This window comes from Nanorana parkeri, unplaced genomic scaffold, assembly GCF_000935625.1.
Source record: "Nanorana parkeri isolate BGI_ZX_2015 unplaced genomic scaffold, ASM93562v1 scaffold170, whole genome shotgun sequence".
Lineage (NCBI taxonomy): Eukaryota > Metazoa > Chordata > Amphibia > Anura > Dicroglossidae > Nanorana > Nanorana parkeri.
The window spans coordinates 438900-464328 of record NW_017306438.1 but is presented as its reverse complement, the minus strand read 5'-3'; the positions used below and the strand labels follow the sequence as shown (position 1 = coordinate 464328).

Below are 25429 nucleotides of genomic sequence, written 5' to 3'. Positions count from 1 at the left end.
GCTGGTCCAGTGGGAGGAGCTCCAGGTGGGGTCCTAATTTAGCTGGCTTAGAGGTGTCTGCCAGCTAAATTAGAACCCCACCTGGAGCTCCTCTCGCCGGACCAGCGCTGCCGCTGACTCGTCCCTGCTCCTGACTGGCCGCTGCAGGTTTTTTTTTTTCCTTTTTCTTACTTACCTCGCCGAGCGTCGCATCACTGCTGCTCCAGTGGGCGGCGCTCCGAGCGGGGTCATCTGGCAGTCTCCGGCCACCTAAATTAGGACCCCACCTGGAGCTCCGACCACCAGAGCAGCAGTGATGCAATGCTCGGCGAGGTAAGAAAAAAAAAACATAGTGCAAGCTTCGGCACTAGGCAAGTACTTGTCAAAATGCCCTGTATCGGGCTCGATTCCGATGCTAGCATCGGTATCGGGACATCCCTACAATGAAGGATATAAAAGGCGATAATTGGAACTCTCACACATCATTGATACCATGTATTCAAATTCAAATTCCAAAGAACCGGTTTGATGAAGCTCTCTTAATCATATGATATTATGCATATAATAAAAATGAAGAGCTGTAAGCTGTTTTTAGAGAACAAAGATAATGTGGTGTGAGAGAAGATAGAAGGGAGGAAAGGAAAACCAAGATTTAGAGGAGGAAATAATTAAGTGGAAGAAGAAGATAAAAGAAACATAGGATATACCTCCAAGCGGTGTTAGACCACACAGACAATGATGTTATTTTTTTGTGGTGAGTATCAGAGTTATCACACTGATCTTAAATGATCTGTGTCCATGTAGATGTGCCAGGGGGCCCATGTTTCTTCAAATTGGCATTGTTGATCATGTAAGTGTGCTGTCAGCTATTTAAGGTTCATGATTTGACAGATCTCTTTTGTCCACTCCTGTATGAAGGGATAATTTCAGTGTCTAGAAATCAGATTGCATGCAGCTGCTATAAAAAAAGTAGAGTAGGCCCTTCTTGGTGCGAGAGATAGGGCCTGGGATGATGGAGAGCCACACAAAATATGCTCGATCTACCGTCACATTACTGGATCACAGATTTTTCTGTGATCCAGTAATGTGATGGTAGATAGAGCATATTTGTCCCAGAAGGGAAGTAGCTGAGGGCAGGACCACCAGATGTGAACTAGAGTACCTTTGTTAGGGCAGCGCCAGCAGAAAGAGGATCCTGTAGGAAAGTATAAACAAGGTCTGTAATTCAGAATCTGATAGTGGGCGTGCTAGCTCATGTTCCCAGGTTGTAATACAGTTTGGTTGTGTAGAGGACTGTACAGAGAGGAACACTTCATATAAAAGAGAGAGTGTGTCCTTTTTATTTTTGTTTGTTGTGTATTATTGTCAGGCCATATCATGGATAACAAACTAGAAGTAGATAAAGACTAGTATATCTAGGAGATAGTCATTTTTTTTTAAAAGTTTAAATGGTACTTCCCCCCAACCCATTGCCGGGAGTCAGGCCACAAGGAGATGTGATTAGTAATAAGCAACGTTTTGCTGAAGTGAAAACTCTGTTTCACTCCATTACATTTCCTTTAAACAAAAATGTTTCTTTTTTTTTTTTTTTTTGGGTTTTCTTGAAACAAAAAATTTTTTTTTTTTTTTTTTTTTTTTGGGTGGGGTGGTTTTATTTTGTGTGTTTTAATTCGGTAGTTACAAACTTCAAGTCTTTATATTTAATACAACCACAAAAGCATGCAAGAGCAATCATGTAGAGAAAAAAAGTAACATAAAAAATTAGTGAGAGCTAAATCCTGCAGTTCTAACTTATAATTCAACTGACATGTCCCTTCTGGAGGAATATGGGTCTACTACATGTGTAGGCATTTCACTTTCCATTGGAGCTTAACAGGTTAAGTGGCCTTGCGCTTGAATGGCCTCAATGGTATCTGTTAAGTACTCTGTGCATATGCATGATGGTGTGGGAATGGGGCTACGAGTTGTTTATTATAGAGAAGCAATGTTGTGTGAACAGTTCTTGGATGGGTTTGGTAATGGATGACCAAAGTTTATCTTTAAACAAGTTAAATGTCTTTCTCACACATATTAATCTAAGTTAGATATATTGACATAGTTACACAATTTTTACTATGGGTTTGTTTTTACTTGGCATTTAAACTGAATTTTTAGAACACTTCCTTTTTTAAATTCACATATAAAGGAGATGTGTAATTTGTGTGGATTGATTTTCATAATTCTGAGTTATTTTCTATATCATATAAAACACCAGTAAACTATATTGTCAATTACTGTATAACAATTACCAAATAACCATACACTTGGCTATATACAGATTGCATTTCAATTTGCTTTTGTTGGAGACAGGTGGGAAACTGTTTGGCGAGCAATGACTGCACCTAACCAGCTACAGTCACTGTTAGAATATTCTGACAGCCACATGTGCTGGCAGTGGATAATCTTCCATTAATGCTCTGTAGTGAGAATAGGTGTATTAGGGGTATTAAGGCACTTAAATAAACTTTGTTTAAGTTGTGTATCATATTTTTTTTAGCCTTGCACAGTTAAATCTAATGAGTCTAAATTTGTCATCTTCTTAAAGTGTAACTAAACCCCATCTACAGAAGGACCTCTTGCCATAATGTGCAAATATGCTACACAGGCTTTCCTCTGTGTTTGCACTCCTACATTTCTGCAGTGCAGTGCTATCCTTTGCTGTTGCTTCTTCTGGGTTCACCATTTATGTGCATTCACAGCCAAGAGCTCCGGGACTACATTGTTTCATCATCTGCCTCCATTCTCATTATTACAAGGCAGGAATGGGCCAGGAGTGTACACTGCACTGTGGATGTGCCAACAGTGTTTACACAATACAATGATTTTTGACAGAGTAGGCTTACCTAATAGGGTCTCTTCTAGCGAAAAAAACAACACCCCAGCTTTTTAATTTTTTAGTTTATTAGAATGACAATCTGCAGTGTAAAGGATACATATGGAACAGGGATTATATACAGTGAGGCATAAAGCCAAACAAACTGAAAAACTAGATTTAAAGTTTTTATACACACTAAAGTAATGGACTACAATCTCACATTTAGTTTACTAATTTGTATTGTGACTTTACAATACACACAGGGACCATGAGGATAAAAAAAGCCACCCTTCAGAAGGAAGGACAGTGTCAGCACAACTCCAGAGGTGATTTGAGGATCTACAGCTGAGTTGTACACAAATAATCTACATAGCTGTTATCAGTTAAAATATTATTAATGTCTTTCATTTTCTTTTAGTAGATATATGCCCTATGATAAAAAAATTAAATAAAAATAAGCAAACACTCAATCACTTACCTGTTCCAGCATTGCTCGCTCCCGGCTGAAGCACTCCCAGCTCCCGAACGGCTGTGAAGAAGAAGTGTGTGGGTGCATGCACAGTAGAGTGGAGGGGAGAGGAGAGAAAATTAAACTCAATGCACGCAGCCGGGCAGCTGGGGGCACACACGTCTGACAGACACCATGGGGTCCGAGGAGTCTGCGGTTGATCAGAGACCGGCATCAGCGCTGGAGGGACTGTCAGAAACAAGTAGTGGAATGAAGAAAATGATCTGATCAAATAAGGTAAGTGCTTACAGCAGCATTGGGGAGAGGGGGTATTTAACCTCATGCCGTCCGCCCGTAGTAAAAAAACGGACGGACGGCACTGCTGCATTTGCGGGTTGCCGTCTCCAGATGGCAATTTTTTTCTGCTCGCGTGCGCCCCCTAGCGGGCACGCACGGGCAGAAAAGACCCGACCGTTGCACACACCCGTTACCGGGTGTTTCACATATAGGCAATCAGCGGGTCCATAGCCGTGACAGGGGGAGGGGCTGGATTCCCCTCTCCCCTCTCCGATCTGCCAGCGCTGACTGGCGGAACGGACGGGGGAGGGGGCGGGTACAGCTGGCTCTGCCTCTAGATAGGCAGATCCAGCTGTCACTCTGATAGGCAGCTGGCTCTGCCTCTGATAGGCAGAGCAGCTGGGCGGATCCTGTCATCTAAGTCGGGATCCGCTCCAGGTGCGGCGTCTCAGTATACTGCGAGCTGTAGCTCGCGGTATACTGAGCTTAGGGTGACGGGGGGACGCTAGTTTGTGTCCTCCCGTTACCCCAAGGAGAACTATGGGGAAAAACACTGACCCCATAGTTCTCCTTTTAACTCTTGAGTTTAGTGGCACTTTAAAAATCACTGACCCATAAAATGTATGCAGCCACAGAGGTTAAATCATCTGATCTGTATACTAAATACAAGTATATTAAAAATGTATGTAAATATAACCCATAAAATGTATGCAGCCACAGAGGTTAAAGCATCTGATCTGTATACTAAATATAAGTCAGTGATTTGGAAAAAAAAAAACAACAACCCCTCCAACATTTAAGCCATTAGCAACATGACAGTACAATAACAAGCACTACAGAAATAGTTCTGCACATCTTTCCTTTTATATAACAATTTTTATTTTTTTGTGCATTAAGGGCATAGCAGCAAATCATAGACATCAGGGATCTACTGCTGCCTTCAGGAGGTCAGGACACTGGTAAACAAATAATGTTGAGCTAGTCCACATTGTAACCCCACCTCCAATTGTCATACCTCATTTGTTTGCTAATATTTTTAGAGGTTGCATGAGTCTGCTGAGAAAAAAACCCATATGTATTTTTTTTTTATTCTTTATTTTCAGTTTTCAAGTAAGTAAAACAATAGAGCAGTACAGAAGAATAGGTTGTACGGTAGTATACGAAACAATGAGCATAGCATATACACACAGTGAACAGATAAGATCTAGCATTTCCACTGGATTCAGATGACTTTTAGACAATGCGGATCGTACACCGGCACCTCCTCTTTTAGATGAGGGCGCGACTACTAAGCTGTGGAATGTTCACTCTAAATCCAACTCAAACATGAGGGCATTGTAACTAGGTATACGCTACGCCAGGGTCATAGTTTAGGTAATCCAGCAAGGAGGGAGAGTAAGGAGAAAGACAGAAAAAGATTCCGGACTGAGACAGGGGGAGAGCAGGGAGGCTAGTGGTCATTGAAATGGTTACCATAGGTGCAAGTTGGGTAGGCGTTCAGCTGTGACCCGACAGGTGAGAGGTTAGTGTGATTCAGGACCTTCGCAACCAGGGCGGTAGGTTTTAGCTGAGGATATTTAGACTAATTTCCCCTCGGGCACGGAAGTGAGTCTCATTCTACCATGAGTGTAACGTACTCCGGGGAATAGAGGTACTCTAGCCAATAGAACCACGTTTTCCGAAATTTGCTATCGGTGTGGTGTAGGGCTGCAGTGAGCTCCTTCATTACCCGCTTCTCGTCTACTTTCCGCAGCCACATTGTGACCGTAGGTGGGTTAGAGCTTTTCCACCGTAGTGGTATGCAGGCCCTGGCAGCATTTATCAAATGGATGAGTAGGGAAGCGCGGTATTTGGTCCGAGACAGGGTGGACTTGTGAAGCAACAGCACGGCTGGATCCCCAGCAAGAGACATACCCGTCAGGTGTTTTATGATCCTTGTGACTTCGTCCCAGTAGACCCGAAGGCTAGGGCAGGACCAGAATGTGTGTAAGATGGTTCCCTCTGCCTGCCCACATCTCCAGCATGTTGGTGGGGTTTGGGCGAACATTTTGTGTAGCCGAGAGGGCACGAAGTACCATCTGGTAAGTATCTTGTATCCAGTTTCCTGGGTAGCAGACACAGTAGATGCCTTATGGGCAAAATTGAGTATGTAGTCCTTTTGGTCTTGTGAGAAGGTGGCGGATAGATCCCTCTCCCATTTTGTTAGGAAGCTGGGATCGGAAGTATCGGGAGTCTACACTAAGAGAGTATGGGCCATAGAGAGACCGTGGTCAACATATCCGCCCACCAGACATATCTCCTCAAACGGAGTTAGGTCCGTGCGTGGGGTAGGGGAGATGACTAGTTTGAGGAGGTAACTCCGGAGTTGGAGGGTCTGCCAGCGTAGAAGGGGAGACAGATTTGCCAATGTCTCTAGGTTTACCCAATCTCGCCGAGGTAGGAAGTGTCCCTGTCTAAATTTGTGCGCTGTCACGAGACGTAAGAAGGAGCCGTCCTCTATGCCGGGAGCAAAAGCGGGGTCTCCCACCACTGGGGTCAGCAGTGATGGGGACGCCGTGTCTGAGAGTACCGTGGGCAACATTTTAAGTATGCAGATCGTGGTTCCTATTAGGGGATGTTGAAGGATTGTTCTAGGCAAGGATTGTGTCGTCCACAGAAGGCCCGCCAGTGGCAGAGTGGAACTAGCCTGTTCAAGTTGCAACCACCGCTTGTCTGAGGAGACATTGCACCATTCGAAAACCCTGGCCATGTGTACTGCTAGATAACGGATAGGGTCAGGAAACCCGATCCCACCGCAGGCTTTGGGGAGAGCCAGTAGGGATTTACTCAGTCTGTGTGAGCCATGTGCCCACAAAAAGGACGTAAACTCCCTCCTAACCTGTTTCAGGAATGTCATAGGTATGTGTACTTTCAGGGTCTGGAACAAGTAGAGCAGGCGCGGGAGGACATTCATCTTGAGGACGCTGTTTCTCCCGAACCATGAAAGCGTTCGTCCCAACCATTTGGCCAGGTCCCGACGGATCACCGAGAGCAGAGGTGGGAAGTTCAGTTTGAAGACCTTATTCACCCGGGCGGGTAATTTGGTCCCTAGGTAAGTGATATGAGAAGAGGGCCAGCGGAAGGGAAAGGCAGCCTGAAGACCTGCCAGCGTCGGCTGGGATACCGTGAGATTGCGAGCTTCTGACTTCTGGAAGTTTATTTTAAAGTGTGATAGCCCCCCATACCGTTCTAGTTCAGTCATCAGGTTTGGGAGTGAGATTGTGGGGTTGGTTAGGATGAATAACAAATCGTCGGCATACCTGCTATTTTGTGGGTCTTGTGTCCCGTGAGTAAACCCGTAATGTCCGGGTTGTTTCTAATTCTGCAGAGGAGGGGTTCCAGTGAGAGAATAAAAAGCAATGGGGAGAGCGGGCATCCCTGTCTAGTGCCGTTCGAAAGGGAGAAGTGGTCGGAATACGTCCCATTGGTCCGCACTCGGGCCGAGGGTATGGAGTATATGGATTCCACCCACCGGCACAAGTTGTTGCCAAAGCCCATAGCCCAAAGTGTAGCCACTAGGAACGACCAGTTCAACCGATCGAACACCTTTTCTGCGTCAGTGGACAAGAGTATAGTGGGGATGCGTTTCTCTGAGGCTATGTGAATCGCGTTAAGTACTCTAACCGTATTATCCTTGGCCTCTCGGCCGGGCAGAAAGCCGACCTGGTCGGTGAAGATAAGTTTGCTTACACTTTGCAGAAGGCGGTTAGCAAGGATCTTCGAGAATAGCTTCAGGTCCACATTGAGTAGAGAGATCGGGCGGAAGCTAGCGCATAGGGAGGGATCCTTCCCCTCCTTGGGAATGACCATGATGGTGGCCCGGAGGGAGTCAGCTGGGAAAGAGTGTCCTGCGAGTAGGGAATTGTACGCCTGCAGGAACGGCGTGGTCAGCTGGTCACTGGAGGCCCTATAGTACCTCAAGGAGAAGCCGTCTGGCCCTGGGGCCTTACGGGGTTGCATCAGTTTGAGAGCCATTTGCCATTCCTCAGCCGTGATAGGCATGTCCAGCGCCTCGGCCTCCTCAAATGACAAGGTGGGTAGGTTTGACTGAGTGAGGTAAGACTGGATTTTGGCCAGGCGTCTGGCGGTTAAGTCTGGGGTCTGCGGGGTCTCCAAGTTGTACAGCTCCAGAAAGAAGTCCCTAAACCGGGCCGCCACTGCCTCCGAGCTGGAGAGCAAGCATCCGTCTCCCCCCGCTATGGATGGAATATAAGTCTGTGCCCTGGCGTCTCTAAGTGCCAGAGCCAAGGACCTGCTGGGCTTATTACCGTACTCATAGTACGTTCTCCTAACCCGCACCTGTCTGGCTTTGATCTTGCCAAGTAGCAAATCTTCCAACTTTTGGCACAGAGTCCATAGTTCGGCTTCCACTGCCAAAGCTAAGGTTTGCTTATGGCGGATTTCTAACTGATGAATTTGGGTCAGTAGGGTGGAGATGGTTTCTAGTCGCTCACGTTTGGCTCTGGAGGCATGTGAAATAAAGGATCCCCTCGTACAACATTTGTGAGCTTCCCAGATGGACAAAGGAGGGGAGTCTGGCGGTTGGTTCTGTTGAAAGAAATGGGTAAGTTCCTGACTGATGCGGGTCGTCAAGAGAGGGTCGTCCAGTAGGAGATCATTTAGCTGCCAGTGCCACTGCCTAGGGCCCTCAGTATGGAGGAACATACTCAGTAGCACCGGAGCGTGGTCAGAAATCGTGAGAACGTCTATGGAGGTATGTCGGAGTCTGTGCAAGTCCCGTTGCCTGATCAGGAAGTAGTCTATTCTTGAATAAGCACGGTGTGCAGTGGAGTAGAATGAGTAGTCGCGTTCTCGCGCCTGCATGAGGCACCACACATCTACCAGCTGCTCCGTGTGAAGAGTCTTACGTAGACGGCGGAGGAAAGAGTAAGATAGATGTGAGGTGTCTCTAGAAACATCAAGCTGTAGATCTAGGGCAACGTTGAAGTCCCCTCCCATGATAAGAATCCCCTCGACGAAGTCGGACAAAGCGAGGAGGCAGCCCTCTAAGAATGAAATTTGGTCGGAGTTGGGGGTGTATACATTGACCATGGTGACCAAGGCGCCACACAAACGACCCTTTACAAAAATGTATCTGCCCTCGGTATCACACTCTGTAGCAATGTGCTGCCAACCCGAGGACCTAGCCACCAACACACTGACCCCCCTTGCCTTGGCCGTAGGGGAGGAGCTATGGTATGTAAACGGAAAGTGAAAATCGGAGAGTCTGGGTATACAGTCTGATCTGAAGTGGGTCTCCTGTAAAAAATAGCAACCTGTACCCTGTGTCTCCTCAAGTCCCCCAGTACTCTTGACCGCTTTTCAGGTATGTTGAGACCCTTCACATTCCAGGAAAGGAATTTTGTCGGCTGAACGTCAGCCCCGCCACTCACCTGCCGGGCCATGCCCGCTGATATTAAGGGGGGAGGGTGGGAGGGGAAGGAAGAGAGGCGAGGGGGGGTAGAGGGCGAAGGGAAAGAGGGTGAAGCATGGGTATGAGAAAGAAGAGAAAGAGAAGTACCTGCCTGGCAGTGCAGTCAGCAGGTAGTAGCTGGAAGGTAGAAAGGGGGAGTCAGAGCCCTCTCAATGGTATGAGGACCGATTTGAAAGGGAAAGAAACAGAAGAGGAAAAAATTACGGTATGATGCAAAAAACACAATCTAACAGAAGGTAAACAATTCTGAATAATCAAAACAAAATTTTATATAACAACCCTCAACGCAGGCCGCGAAGAGGGAACCTAGGCGGAGGAGTGTAAAACAATGGAGCATAGTGAGATGCTCCCCACAGTACCCACTCAAATAAACTATCCCCATAGCAAAACATGGAAACCAGTAGAGAACATCGGGACTAGTAAGTTAGCGGCCCCTCTTAATGCACCCTCATAGGCATGGCCGACCCCAGTTGTGTAGCTGCAAACTCCAAAATCTACTTCATCCCAGTAGGCACAAGTGCAAACATTAACGGACTCCAGATCCCTCCGTCGATGTCAGTGGTCACGTAACAGGACTCTATATCCATGACCTTGGCAGCCATATGTATTTTTCCCTTATCTACTCTTATATCAACTTGTCTGCTACCCCAGGGATGATTTTATCTTTTCTACCAAGCCTTTTTACACGCTACTTGAGCAAATTGGCCACTGCCTGTAATGTGATGCCCAAGCACTGGGCTCTCATCACTTTGCAGGTTCAGGGCCATGGCACAGCCTCTGATGTGACACAGCTCCACTTCACTGTTTGTTTGGGGGTTTTTTTCCTTGCTTGACCTGTAACAATCTTATTGTTTTGATGCTGACATTATGTTCTGATACCTATGGGCTCTCAACACTATATATTATTCCTTTCCTCTTGATTATGGGATACTAAGTTCATGGCTGTTTATTTTTTCTGTCTGACAGCATGGCCCTTAATATGTTCAGTCTCTATACTTCACTTCTAAGTGAGCTCAGAGTGGGACCTAGTTATCATTATATGTCTTGATAAGATGCTTCTCATGTAATGTTGTCATTCTCCTATGTGCTGTGTCTAATAACTGCTTTCCTCATGTTTTGCACGTTGGCATAGCCCAAGCTGGTCTCCATACTCTCACTGTGTATGATATATACATTGAGGATTACTTATAATGTTATGCAACTCCTTTTCTAACTGGATTCTGCCTCATGCTGTGGCAGTGCTTTTGTACTTAATAGCAGGCAGCCTATTTTTGTTTTTATGCTGTGATACAGCCTTTTAGTTGTATCTTCACTGTGTTTTTTTTTTTTTTGTACAGGCAGTCAGGCTACTAACTACTATTCTTTAAGAGTTCCTGCCCCTTTCTCTTTGAGGCAGCAGCTCAGCCTGAGGGAACTTCATCCGCTGGTGGCAGTGTTTTGCATGTTTCCCTTCCAACCATTTAGGCCTTCAGAAAGTCTCCTCCCACTGCTCACCTGTTTTCAAAATTGCTATCCTCTCCAGTCTTGTTATGCTGACTGTCTTTTTAGTTGACTGTTCACCTCTGACCGTCTGTGATCCTCACCAGCACCTACTGCCTAGTTTGTGATTATGTTGGGCCTCACCTCTTCTGAGTTGTTGTCCCTTTTAATCGGTGGAGCATATCTGCTAATAGACATCCTAAGGCCAGTCCTGTTGGTTTTGGTGACCTCATTTCTCACTCCCCTTCTATTTCAGGGAGTGCTTTTACTATTTGATGAATGGTCTCTACCTTTTGTTGACTTTTCAGTCCTTGACTTGAATAGATCTCATATTGCTACTTTGAATAATGTTTTTACCTTCAAGGATTTTACTGACGCTGAGTTAGAGTCCCTCCTTACTTCACAGTTTAAGCTAATTGGTATTACTCTCTGTCCTCTTCTAGCAGTGACTCTCATTTGTGAAACCATGTATTATTGGATCACATCCTTTTGGAAGGACTCTTCTGACTCTGGTCAAAACCCTTTTCATGTTTTATAGCTTGTAAAAAAAAAACTGCATAATGCACTGTACTTTTGCTCTATGCACCTCTTAGTTGCATCTCAGTAAAGGTAGCCATACATCTTACAACCAATGTACAACTTTTTTTGTCCAGGCATTTTACCCTCGTTAAATTTTAGTTCAAACAGCCCATCCTGCAAATATCAATGTAGTTCGCAATTAACTTCGTCAGCACCACTAACTGCCCGATTTGCGTCGTTCAAAAGAACATATTTTTATTTGAGCATGTGCAGTTTTCATTTTCAGATTTTTGTCGTACAAAAAACACCACTAACCCGTCAATTTTTGTCCAACTAGACAAACATTGTCTAGCCTGCTTGAAAGACAAAAATCTGCCAGTTGTACAGTAATTGAGGTTGTGCCATTCCCATCAACTGGCAGATGTTCGGACGAAAATGTGATCACAGAAACAAATCTGCAGATACTTGTAAGGTGTATGGGCACCTTAATGTCCTGCATGAAAATTCCTGTGTGCAGAGCACTTTGGCTACATGCATGAAACATTGAAGATTTGTTCAAAGAGCATCTGCTGCACCTGGCCATGAAAGCAGCCAACTTTTTAGGCAGTCTTTTAAAGGTGGCATGCTCAAGCCTGATTCTAGCTCTGTGATCTCACAAAAGAGATCTGTTGATGATCACAGTCTTTCTTGTTTATAGAAAATACTTTCTAAGTCTGCCTTGTACCCTAGTCTAAGAAATTATAAGCATCTACTATAGGGATGCACCGATACCATTTTTTCATAATCGATTAAGAGTACCAATACTTTTCCTCAAGTACTTGTCAATACTAATTACCAATACTTCTTTAGTGTCATTTGTCAGTTTTTCTAAAACAATACAGACTAATGATTTTAGGACAGTGATGGAGTGCCAGGGCCCAGTCACAGCTGCAAGTGCTGCAACCTGGTAGTTCTGCAACTGGCTCCAAGCTGTAGAGATACTACAAATTTTAGCAATACATTATACAGCAATGCAGATTACCACTAGCTATACCGAACTATAAAGTTCAGCAATGCATTATACAGCAATGTAGAATACCACCAGCTATAAAGGACTACAATTCCTAGCAATGCATTATACAGAAATTAAGATTGACACCGGCAATAGAGGACTACAAATCCCAGCAATGCAGAATACCATCAGCTAAATGTTTCAGACTTCCTGGATAGAATCTCCCAGTACCTCTAACTATTCATATACACTGTAAGCAGTTAGCAATGTTAGTATAATATGCACAGACACAATATACCCCCAGCTGACACTTTCTAATGAATAGCCTGAACTGAGGCAGGGTTACTTGCGGTTTGAGGTGGTTAAGTCCAATGGCTGCTCACAGCTCAGCTGCTCCAGCAAGTTCCAGGGGAGACGTAGTAATCCAGGCAGTGTCAGAGTGCCCGACAGATGAGAGAGGAAGCCAGGGGGGCTGCAGGGAGGGATCCCTGAATGTGCGCTGTGCCTGAGCCGCTGCAGGATATTGCGGTGCGTCTGAGGGTTGACCTTTGAGCAGGTCGGGTCCTGTAGTGTCTGGTTCGCTGGCGAGTTGCACTGGCTCGACGCTCGCAACACTAGAACGCCGAGCTACTGCAACTCGCGTCATTTTAAGGAGATCAGAGATCTTGAAGTGGGAGGAGTCAAGAGCGCCGGCCGAGGCCGCGTCTCCTAGTGACGTCACGCCGCTGCTTCGAGAGGCCGGCCCGCGGCCCAAAACGCCGGATACGAGAGATCCCATTACAGAGACACACTTTAGGCAAAACTATGTATCAAGGTTTCCCATAAGAAATTTAACAAAATATTCATGTCTAATATGCCGAGTAAGATGAAGCGAGGTGTTATGCTAGCGAAGCGATACACAGTGTCCTTTGTTCCCAAACAAGTTATTCTGGATAGTGTGTGAAGATACATTTTAGTGGTTGGTTTGTTTGATAATGTAATGCATACCTTAGTGAATGTATATGTACCTAATACCCATCAATTGCGTTTTCTGAACAAACTAGTTGCTAAGGTTTCAACAGTTAGTCAGGGATCTTTAATGAAAAATGTGTGCAGCACTATAAAGTGAATAAAGTGTGATCCCCCCTCGGGTATATAAAACAATTATATAAATGGGTTACGAACAAAATTAATTGATCCTAAAGGGTAGGGAATTCTATAAAGTGAATATACAGATTTAATATATATGGTGACAAAATAATCTATTGTGTTCCAATGGTGGTGAAAAAATATATTTGTGAAATGCCACAACATAAACAATTGTTATATTCTTATATCCTCCTGGTGAAAAGAAAAACTGTGCATCAAATAATATCTAAACTTTTGTGTACGGTTATGTTGCCCGTGGACAATACAACTTAAAACAATCCCAACTGGTGATTAATTTCTTATGCAAAACAAAGAATGTGATCGGTGATAAATTGAAGAGTGAGTCCAGTGAAATCTTCAACACTTGTTTCAAGATGGTAGATTACTAAATAGCTTATCCCCACACCAGCGTGTATCAATGTCTCCAAACTGTCCCCTTTGGGGTGCGCACTCACCCCACAGCTGAGATCACATTCTTTGTTTTGCATAAGAAATTAATCACCAGTTGGGATTGTTTTAAGTTGTATTGTCCACGGTCAACATAACCGTACACAAAAGTTTAGATATTATTTGATGCACAGTTTTTCTTTTCACCAGGAGGATATAAGAATATAACAATTGTTTATGTTGTGGCATTTCACAAATATATTTTTTCACCGCCATTGGAACACAATAGATTATTTTGTCACCATATATATTAAATCTGTATATTCACTTTATAGAATTCCCTACCCTTTAGGATCAATTAATTTTGTTCGTAACCCATTTATATAATTTTTTATATACCCGAAGAGGGGATCACACTTTATTCACTTTAATAGCGCTGCACACTTAAAATTTTTCATCATCTTCACAAAACATAGCGCAGCAGCTCTCACATCGCACTCCGTCCAGAAGCGCAGATTTTACATTGTTTCTTACCAGGGATCTTTAATACTGTGTGGAGACTTTAATCTTATATCTGACGCAACAATAGATGGCTCTAGCCCCTGCAAACGTAAGACTCTAACACTTTCTTCCTTCTTGGCTAGGGAAAACTTGTATGATGCGTGGAAATGTTTCCACGCCACTGAGCGTGACTACACAGATCATCCTGTAGTACATAGTTCTTATTCAAGCATAGACATGTTTTTGGTGGAGTTGTCTCTTCTCCAGACAAAAAAACAAATTTGCTCCTTTTCCTATGAATGCAAACATCCTTAAATTAGTTCAAATATGCACACTTTTCGTTGTATCTACAAAAAGGATATTTCCATTATAAGCCTACCAGAGCTTCAAACAGCAGACAATTTAACAGCAAAGGGTGAACAACATATGAAGGAAGGAGAACGCTGCTTTATTCCAGTTATATTATGATATGATTAGGGCACAGCTGGAAAATAAATAGGGTAGCAGAGATGCATGAAAGCAACCAGTACGAAGAGAGGCTGCCACTGCTGGCCTTGCCTTTTGTAGATGCTAGTTGCCAGGCTTTCATGCTGATCCAATGGCTTCATTACTGTAAGTATTACTAAACCAGAATGCAAATCAGTTCTCACTTCACTCAATGCATAATTATTCAAGTCAATGAGTCAAAAAATAGCACTTGAAGCACTTGGATCAGCATGGCAAGCCAGACAACTAATATTTAGAGTAAGTGATTGCCATTGACATCCCGCAAGGGTAACATATTGCAGCCTAACAGTACTTAGATGTGGTGGCTGTATTTTTTCCCCATGATTTTCACCATGTGATACTGTAAGTAAAACACTTCTTGTCCTAGGCTGTCCTGTCCTGCTGCATCAGGACAATGGAAACAGGACAGGACTACAAAAACCTCCTCATCTATTCTTCTCTATAACATAGACAGTTGGGGTTCTGTAACTGTAAGGCTGGGTTGAGACTGTTGCGCTGCAGTAACATGTGTTTATGCACATGCCTTATTGCATGTGCCTTTTGAATGTTGGTGTGCTGCAGTGCCATTCATTCCTTTTTTTTTTTCCAAACAGTTTATTGCATTTTTGGTATACATTACGTAGTACATTGCACAATACATTACAGTGAACATGGGGACACGATAACATGTGCATAAGATGAAAGCATTTTCCATTTGAATCGTGTCTGTGAGTTCTCCAAGGCCTCACATATTACATTCACCGTAAGAATAACTCACATCAATCTCGAGCCATCCTAAAGCAGAAGCTAATCTGTAAACTTAAGTCATTTCAAACAGGTGATCACATACAGTATCTTACTCCTAGAGTAATATGTGAGTATTAATCACATTCGGTAACTTTTAGCACATATTGTAATACATATTTCCGCATATCACCTGAGGATACCTTTTACTTGCTATCCTTCCCCTAGTGATTTTTCAGTGGTTTTGTAAGGACCTATACCCCTAGCTAGTGTATAGAAGGGCCCTTTTGGGACTTGTTATCCCACTTGGATGGCATCACCCACATTTGCCAGTAAGGAGCAAGTGGAGAACCTAAAAGGATATAAAAAGTTCTCCTTTTCTGAAGTTGTAAAAGTAACATTGATAAATGATAGCCATCGATCGTAGAAGGCTGTAACCTTTTTGTCTTCCTCCAAATGTGTTAATGCCTCCAGTTTTTCTAGGTGGAGCAGACTCAGGAGATCCTCCTTTAGTCTGTGCACAGTTGGGGGAAGAGGAGATAGCCATTCCCTCATTATACAGCGCCTGGCCGCTAACAATGAAATGCCCATCCATTGTTTATCTGCTCTTTTGATATCTGAGGGTACCTCCCAATAGTTGAACAATAGTAGGAGAACGTTAAAGGGGACCGTGTGGTTTACCACTAGAGCTATAAATCCAATGACATCAGTCCAGAAAGCCTGTATCATAGGACATGACCACATACAGTGAAACAGGGGAGCGGCTGGTAGCTTACACTTTGGGCAATAATCTAGATAAGTTGTGTCTCCACCTTGTTTGCGTTTGATCTGAAAGGCATAGTATGCTCTATGAATGATATGATATTGAGTCTCTCTCCACTGTTCGTTGATCATGGCTGTACACATTTTATGATATCCTTTTAATAAAAGTTTTCCGTAGGAATATCCTCATACCATTTAGCGAGATTAGAGTGAAGCAGTGGGGGAATAGTAGCCTGTCTAATGTATGTGTAAATGTCTGATATGGATCTCCTACTTGTGGAGATCAAACTATCTATGGGCGTTGTTTCGATGGCTCGCAAATAAGTGGGGTTAAGTTTTTTCATATGCGCCATGGCTTGTGAGAAGTGTAAAACGTCCCTAGCCGGAACATGGTATCTAGCTCTAAATTCTGGGAATGCCATTAATTTTTTGGTGTCGGTAGACAGTAATTGTATAAAGTTTGTGACACCTCACTTTTCCCATTGTGCAAAGGCCTCATATTCCTCGCCCTGTGGGAATGAAGGATTGCCCCTAATACCCAGATGGCGAGAAAAATAGTGGTTTAATTTTAGGAGTTTATGTGTTTCCCTCCATGCCACCACTGTGTCGCGTACCAGGATATTGGAACGGAGGGGAGGGGAGAGGGCAATGAAGAAGGGAAGGGAGCCTCCATGGATGGACCATCTCCGTTTCCAACACAAAATTTGAGTAGTGGGAAGAAGAGCTGATCCAGTCCATGGAATGTCTCATAAGACAACTCAAATTGTACAGCCGTACGTTTGGGAGTGCCATTCCCCCCTCAATCTTAGGCAAGAACAATTTTTTCATGGAAATTCTTGCTTTCTTCCCCTGCCACATAAAAGCTAAGAGTGCCTTATTTAAGATTGTAACATCCCTGTGTTTTAGCAGGATAGGCAGGGTTTGCATTGGATACAAAAGTCTGGCAAACGAGATCATTTTGATCAAATGAATCCTGCCAAATCACGAGAGGGGGAGATCCCTCCATGAAGTCAGTCCGTTGGGTATTTTTTCTAACAGAGGGGGGTAGTTTAAGTTATATAGAGATGAGGGTATTTTTCCTATGCGGAGGCCCAAATATGTGATATGGTTCTTTGCTATGCTAAATGTTGTGGAAGAAGCTAGTGAGGTGACTGCAGGTGAGGTCAAGGGGAGGACTTCTGATTTAGAGAATTTAATTGTTAACCTGGAAAATTTTTGAAAGGTCGTTAAAACCTCCTGGATGTGCTATAAATCTCTGGCTGGGTTTGTGGAGAACAATATGATATCGTCTGCAAAAAGCATAATTCTAAGTTGAGATAAATGAAAGGGAATTCCAGATATGGTCGAGGCCTCTTGGAAATATAGAGACAGAGGTTCCAGTGCAATATTGAACAATAAAGGTGATAAAGGGCACCCTTGCCTGGTACCCCTCTTTAGCGGGAAGCAGGACGATATGTATCCTGGAGTACATACACGGGCACATGGAGCTGCGTATAGTGAAGACACAAAGGATTTTAAATGGCCCGAAAACCCCATCGCATCCAGCACCCTGTAGAGCCACAAAAATTGAATACTATCGAATGCCTTTTTGGCGTCTATTGAAATAAGGGTCACAGGTGATGCTGGATGCGATTTGGCATATTCCAAAACAGCCAGTCCCTTACGAATATTGGACACTGCAGAGCGGCCTTTAATAAAACCTACCTGGGCTGGCGAGATCAAGCGTGGGAGAATTTTTGCTAGCCTGTCCGCCACTATCTTTGACAACAGCTTGGCGTCAGCGTTAATAAGAGAAATGGGACGGTAAGATCCCGGGAGAGTGGGGTCCCTATCCTTTTTTGGAATTAATTTTATGTATGCCTCTGCGCCTGTCTTGAGGTATTCACCTCCCTGCCACATTGCATTAAAAACTCCATGCAGGGTAGGTAGCACCTATTCGAGTAATATTCTGACTCCGATTGTTGTGATAGCGATTTATCCCTTGTTGAGACCTCTATGCCTGGCCTGTATAAGCAGATACAATCACTGCAGACAATCCTTGTCAGATAGCTGAACTCACCAATACCGTGTTCGTCCACAAACTTTGCTTTATTCTGCACATCAGACAACAGGATACAGCAGATGGATGGTTACAGTATTATGCGGTCAAAAAATTATGCCTTTCCTAGCGTACTATGCAGAGTACATGTCTCCTGATTACATGTGGCTGTTAGCTGTTGCCATGACACAGGAAAACTGACAACAAAACAAAGGGTGGGGCTTACTTACAGAGCAACTGTCATACAGAAAAACAGGTGCAATATCACAAAGGCCACTAGATGGCAGCATAGGAACTAGACATATAAAAACGTCCATAGGAAAAGGTATAGGGAAAACAATCTATATAAACCTTCTATCTAAATAAACTTCTATGCCCCATTGGGGCGGCACAAGTAACATCTTATAGAATTCATTGGTATATCCGTCTGGGCCTGGAGATTTACCATTGGAGGAGGCCCCAAGGGCTTTCGTGATCTCCTCCATGGAAATATTTGCATTCAAAAGTGAGAGATCCTCGCTCGAGAGGGTAGGTAATGTCACTGACTTCAAGAAGAGATCTCCCAACTCCATGTTCATAGGGGTGGCTGAATATAGGTTATGATAGAATTTCTCAAATATCTTATTGATATCTCGCGGGTCTGATGATATATCACCAGTCTCGGAGCGAAGGGAAGATACATGGGATTTCATGAGGCGTTGCCTGGTTAAATTTGCTAGTAATTTGCCTGATTTGTTACCATACTTGTGAAAAGCTAGTTTAGATTGGAAATGGCCGTACAAATATTGCTGTTTGGACCACCATTCAAAGTCCAGTTTCACTTTTTGCCATTGTTCTCTGAATGGTGCAGTCGGGTTTGTCGAATAGTTAATTTGGGCTTGGCAAAGGGAAACACTTGCTCTAGTGAATTTAACTTTCGGATTTTTCTTTTTGGCTGCTACATAGGAAATTACTTTGCCCCTTAGGACGGCTTTTGCCATTTCCCAGAATAGATTTGGGGTGGATATATGATCCTTGTTGAAGGATTCATATTCCCGCCATGTCTCTATCAGCATGGCCTTAAGCAAAGGATCGGAGTGTAGATGGGAAGGGAAGCGCCATATAAAGGCGTTCCCTCTAGGACATGAGGAGTGTAGTTGGAACAGGATTGCCACCCCAGACCTTCTACCCACGGCGGGTGAGCTGACCACTTCACCTACCCATAGTTTACACAGTCTGTCAATGTCCGCCGTGGGAAGATGTGTCTCCTGTAAGAGTACAATGTCAGGTTTCAACTTTTGTTTGGCTGGTGACCTAAGTCCATTGACATTCCAGGAGATCAGTTTCATATTAGAGTGGATCTAAGAAGGATTATATCAGACATAAGAAAAAAACATGTTAGTAAGGAGAGCATTAGTGCGTCTAAGAAGAACATTTGCATGAGGGCATACGTTGGAGGAAGAATCTGGACTGCATATTCTTGACAAAGATGCAGGAATATCAATGAGGTAGTCGAACCTTGTCTATCCGAGCTACCAGAGTTAAACACATCACATTCTAGCAAGTAAATAGCTACCTGTGTCCAAAATCGGGGCAACGAGGAGCATGGTGGTATCACAGTATGCGGACCAGAGTATTCGTTCGAACAACAAGTAACAAACAACAGCAGCAGCAACCACGCTGCAAAAAAAAAAAAGCATAACATCTATAACAAATGGGCAGCCTCACTGCAGTCTTGCGGGCAGGTGTGGTGGGTCTCTGGGGACGAGGTGATCGGACGCCATCTGGAAGGAGAGCCGAAGGTTCCATGCGGTCTAGGAACGTGTGTGCCTCGGCAGGATCCTGGAATGATTTTTGTGAGCCGTCTACTGATTGGAATCTTAGGATTGCTGGGTAGACGAAGGTAAATCTAACTCTCTTCTGGTACAGGAGCGAGCAAACTTTACTGAACGCCTTACGTTTTTTGGTAACATCTGCCGAGTAGTCCACAAATATGAGAAACCGGTGTCCATCCACGAAGAGCTCCTTCTTGGCGCGAAAGGCCTGAAGTATCGCCATGCGGTCATTATAATCCAGGTAGCGAGCGATAACTTGTCTCGGAGCCTTCCGTTCTGGGTTAGCGGGTCCCACGCGGTGAGCCCTCTCCACCTTGCAGTTCGGGTTTAGGCCGAGGAGATCTGGTATATTATGAGCGCAGATGGACTGCAATAGCGATGGGCGGTATGATTCTGGCAGGCCAACGATCCTCACATTGTTTCGACGTGAGCGATTTTCTAGGTCGTCGACTCGCTCTTGCAGGATTTTAATATTTTGCTGGGCCGAATCCAGTTGTGATAGGGATGAGCCAACCCCCTCCTCTAGGGCGACAATGCGGGTTTCGGCCTCGGAGATCCTCTGGGTCTGTTGCATGAGATCATGTGGAAGGGACTGGATACCCTTGGAAACCACTTTGTGAACCACGTCTTGTATGGTGGGGCGAAGCAGCTTCGCTACTTCTGCCGCAATTCTGCTTGAATCAGAAGTTGTTGGCATGTCATCCTCCGATGATAAACTGCCATCCCTTAGGTCGGGCGTCACGGCCATTTTGGGTTGATTTTGCGCTGTCTTGATCCGTGTCTGAGTCCCTTTGGGGCGAGGTCCGGCTCGGCGTTTGGCAAGGAATTTATCCATATGCCCACCTGTCCACCTGCCCAGGCGAGTAGTAGTAGTATGAGAAGGTGTGGTTGGGCCAACTCAGGTAAGCTGATATATGGTTTTATATGCGGTTTGTGCCCTGGCAGTGCGGGAGCTCTTCACTCTGCGTCCACTACATCAGGCGCCGGAACCGGAAGTCCAGTAATATATTATACAGCAATACATAATAATGCCATCAGCTATAGATAAGTACAAATCTCAGCAATACATTATACAGCAATTTAGAATACCACCAGCTATAGATGACTACAAAGCCCAGCAATACAATTATAGAGCAATGCCACATGGCAACCGGCTATAGAGGACTACAAATCCCAGCAATACCTCATACAACAATGCCAAATGGCAACCAGCTATAACTGACTACAAATTACTGAAATGTATTATACATCAATGCAGAATAATAGTAATAGTTGCTGGGATTTGTAGTTCTTTACAGCTGGTTGCCATTCAACATTGCTGTATAATGTATTGCTGGGATTTGTAGTCCTCTAGAACTAATGGTATTATAATGCCATCTGCTTTAGAGGACTGCAAATCCCCGTAAACAGGTGCCACATGTTTTACAGGAAGGCTGGTGAGGTCCCCAGCAAGCCCTAGACCTCAGACAGCCAATTCAGTTTAAACATTTAAAGCTTGATATCGGCATTTGGTTTTTCGTATCGGCACTAACATTGGTATTGTTGCATCCCTACCATCTACCCTTGCTAGGATTTTAAGCACCTGTACTTTTGTTGGTGACATTTTGTCTTTGCTTTCTGTTTGGTATCTTGAAATTGTTTATTCTTGTCATTTTGCACACCCTGGCTTCTTTCTTTGGCTCCCATACTTAGCATTGTTTTTTAATCACCATTATTTGTCACTTTTTCTCACTCTAGTAGCTTTGTTTCTACTACTGCAATTACTAGCTCAAAGTGGTTCAAGTTACCCAACACTCTGGAATCATTTTTCTTTTTCTTACGATTGTTTAGTACTTTTGATTATACCTTCCTCCTTTCCTAATGCAAGGAATTGCTAGTCTAGAGTTGTTTACTCTCATGCTATGTATTATACTAGTTAGCCACACTTCTCTTGAGGAACTTTTCTGCCTACTAGTCGACTGATTAGTTACTGCTATTGCTCTGAATATGGACAAGTGACTGCTATTACCTCTGAATATGGAACTGGCTTTATTGAGTCCTACAACAGCATTGATTGCTGTACTATCACTTTTGTTCAACTAAACACTTAAAGTTCCCCCTTTTCTATAAATAATTACTTGTGGAATCTCTTTGGTCACTTGTTAGGTTTAATATTCCTTGGGTTTTCTTAAACTGTAAAAAGGTGGATCTTTACAAGGAAATTGATACTAATGGACTTTCCCTCCTTTGCTTCCTGTTTACCCCTCCCGGGTTATCGATTGATTGCAAACTTCTTGGTATGCTTATTTATTTATTTCATGTAGTTGTTCCTCCAAGCTGTTTTATCTCCACTTAAGTTGGAAAGTCTCCTTGCTAATTACCAAATTGTCAGTTTGCACACCATTTTTATAACTCCCCTTGTTTTCACAGGGTGTTTGTTTTCCCCCCAATTACTATTCCAGATTTCATACACCATAAGCTTTCTAGTCCTGAAGCTGTCATTTTATCACCCTGATGCTGTTTCTCTATGGAAATTGGGTAATTCTTTATGTTTTTGTGAATAATGCCTTTTGAAGATACTTTTTTTTTTTTTTTTTTTTTTTTTCTGTTTACTGAGATGTACTACCTTTTCTACCCTTTTAGTACATATGTTATTCTAAGATGTTCTGGCCTGTAGCTCCTAGGTCTGCCTCACAGCTTTCTCCTTGGTTATTGCATTGATTTAATATGTTTTTTATCCCACATTGTTGGATCTCTTAGGGGATTTTATACCCTCCCTTTAGTTGGACTGTTTTTGAACTTCCCACATTTTTTATGTGGGGTGTTGTTTTGTTTGTTTTTTTTTGCTATTCCTATATCCGTCAATTGACTGTAAAGAAGAAACTTTGTAGTTTTGTGACCTTATATTTTGCTTGCTCACAGAACTGAAGCATTATGGTTGGAGGCAGAGTTATTCAGTGGGACATTGTTTTGCCAATGTCCAAAACCTCCTGGCAGCATCAATATAAACCAATTGTTTATCATGTTGTACTATTCCTGTGTCTCTCAATGTACTTCAAGAAAAAAAAAATACAGGAAGAACAAAAATTGTTTCCAAGAAGATATAAACATATAAATTGCCTGCCATGCTACTGCTAATAATTTTTATTGTGTGTTGTACAGTATAACTATAATATACACAGAAAATCACTGGGTTGATATGCTGCTTTCTTTCTATGTATGCTAAGTGCATTTAATTATATTTGTATCTGTTTTTCCTTAGAGGCAAAAGCTTCTTGAACAGATTGGTGATTCAAAGCTTCCATATGTTACTCCAAAAGATGAAACATTCTATCAGCTGGTATGTAACCTTTTTTTTAAAATGTATTATTCTTCTCAGCCAGTCCAGGGAATTCAACTTCATATGCTTCCTAGATTGGACCACTCTACATGGATATATTTAGGCAAAACAAAAATATTTCTCATTTGGCCATCTCTAAAATCCATGTAAATAAGTAGGGGCAAGGCTGTATTTAGCATTAGGTATGTGCCTAAGGATGCCTGGGTGCTACCTGCCTTTGTTTGTCCCTTCACAGCAGTGCCCATTCTTCTGAAAATGTACCTCACCTTGTATCCTCAACATTGAAATTACTCTGTATCTGTTATCCCCCGTCTCCACTCCCTATTGTGTTTTGTTACTGAACAAAGTTAATTGCCCTATGTCATGCCCATTCCTTTAGCCCTAACCAACTAACAAATAAATCACCACTCCTTGGGTTAACAAACCCCAAATCATGAAATTCCTACCTCCTAGTGCACACCCTCAGCCCATGCTGAACATGAAAGATGTGAGTTAATAGCAGGTGTCAGCTAAGGGAGCACCTTCTTAAATTTAGGAGCAGATATTAAAGTTTCTGAGGCAGTCACTGCACAAGGGGAGATGATGGCCCATGATTACACCATTGAACACCCTAGTTGCAGTTGCTGGCAAGTGTTCTATGGGAAGCTCTGATATCTGTTAATAATTGCAGGTTGCTCCCAGGAAAGGGCATGTATTAAAGGTTTAGCATGTCAGCATTCTGGTACCACATCAGCCCTCTTAGCATGTCAGTGCTCTAAGCCCATATGCATTATAAGTATGTAGTTAAACAATATACAGAGTTTAAGGCACAATAGGTTGTGCGCATTTTAGGCTCCTGATTTATAAATCCTGCCCTAACTGTGAGAGTGCAAAATTATATGGCAGCACATTTTTGATTGTCTCATTCGTGAGAGTGTGTAGTTGTTTTGTACAGCCCTAAGTCCCTGTTAACACCTTTGTGTTCCGTAAATCTGCATTTTGTTTGCATGCATTCACTTTTTCCTTGCGTTTGGCACATGTCACCCATTGATTTCAATTGGTGCTGCATGAGTGACACACATGGTAAAGTCGCAAATCTGCTGCAGGCATACCAAATTTTTTACACCATGCGTTTGTGCATACTTGCAGCTCAATAATGCGCTGGAAGAGTACATGGTATCCCGATCATGTTTGGGGTAATGGCACAACAAACTTTTTGCATGTTTATCACACGTTGTGTCAACATGGGTCAATGCACGTGTTTGGTGCACATTCACGGAGTGCAAAAGTGTGAATTGGGACTTCAATTACATAATCGAGAGAAAAAAATGTAAATACATTTTAGTCAATAGTCACCTGCAAGTTTCACAGAAAAATTCTCCATGAGTTTGATTTCCTCCAGCACTAATGTTCTCCTATAGACATGGCAACTTCAAAGCTTGAATAAACATGGTGAAAACTAGGGATATTCAGATACCAAGTACATACTCGGGGCAAGTACAAGTACAGATACTTTTCCAGCTTCAAGACTACACTAGAGAAAAATCCAAAATGTAGGAGGCAGCTGTCATTTTTTTTTTCCAAAATAGTTTATTTAGGCTTAAACAAGGTCACCATGTGACCATAGGGATACAATACAGTACATACATTTATGTTTTGTTTTGTTTAGTGTTTTGCAGTATAGTGGCCAAGTCATGGGTGGCCCACATTTATCAAACAATATAACACGCAGATAAACATGACATTATGCAATCCAACATGGTCTTGTGTAAAGATATGTATACATATAGATATATATTAAGGTGAGGATTTGAAAGGGATGACCCAATACCGAGAGTTACATCACTCTGTTCGATGTTAAGGGAGTCCCTATACATTGATCTAGTTGCCCCCGAGCTATCAGGGGAGCGTGGAGGGAGTCCGCCAGTCTTTCGTAAATAGATTTCTGTCCACGTCCCCCTAGCAACTGCGATCGAGTCCTATTATCCTCCCAGTAATGGACATCATATCTCACTGGTTCTGCATGTTAAGTCAGATTCAAACAAGATAATCGACAGGATAAATTGATTGTGTTTTAAGTGACAGGGGAGCTTGGAGAGTCTAGTGTGGAGAATCGCCACCAGTGACCACAGAACTCACCCTCCAAGTCGGATTTCTCAAGTCGGATTTAAGAACGCTGACACACTGGCTGTCACAGTGTATAACACCACTTCATCTGGTGGGGGGGGGGG

General features: G+C 43.3%; 1 protein-coding gene across 1 annotated transcript in view; it reads left to right on the top strand.

Moving 5' to 3' along the window:
* The window catches only part of FTO (FTO, alpha-ketoglutarate dependent dioxygenase), a 451699-nt gene that overhangs the window by 67430 nt on the left and 358840 nt on the right, over positions 1-25429 (top strand). The window contains exon 2 of the mRNA XM_018554721.1: positions 23142-23219. Coding sequence (XP_018410223.1) covers positions 23142-23219 — 78 coding nt within the window. The remainder of the gene's footprint in view (positions 1-23141; positions 23220-25429) is intronic.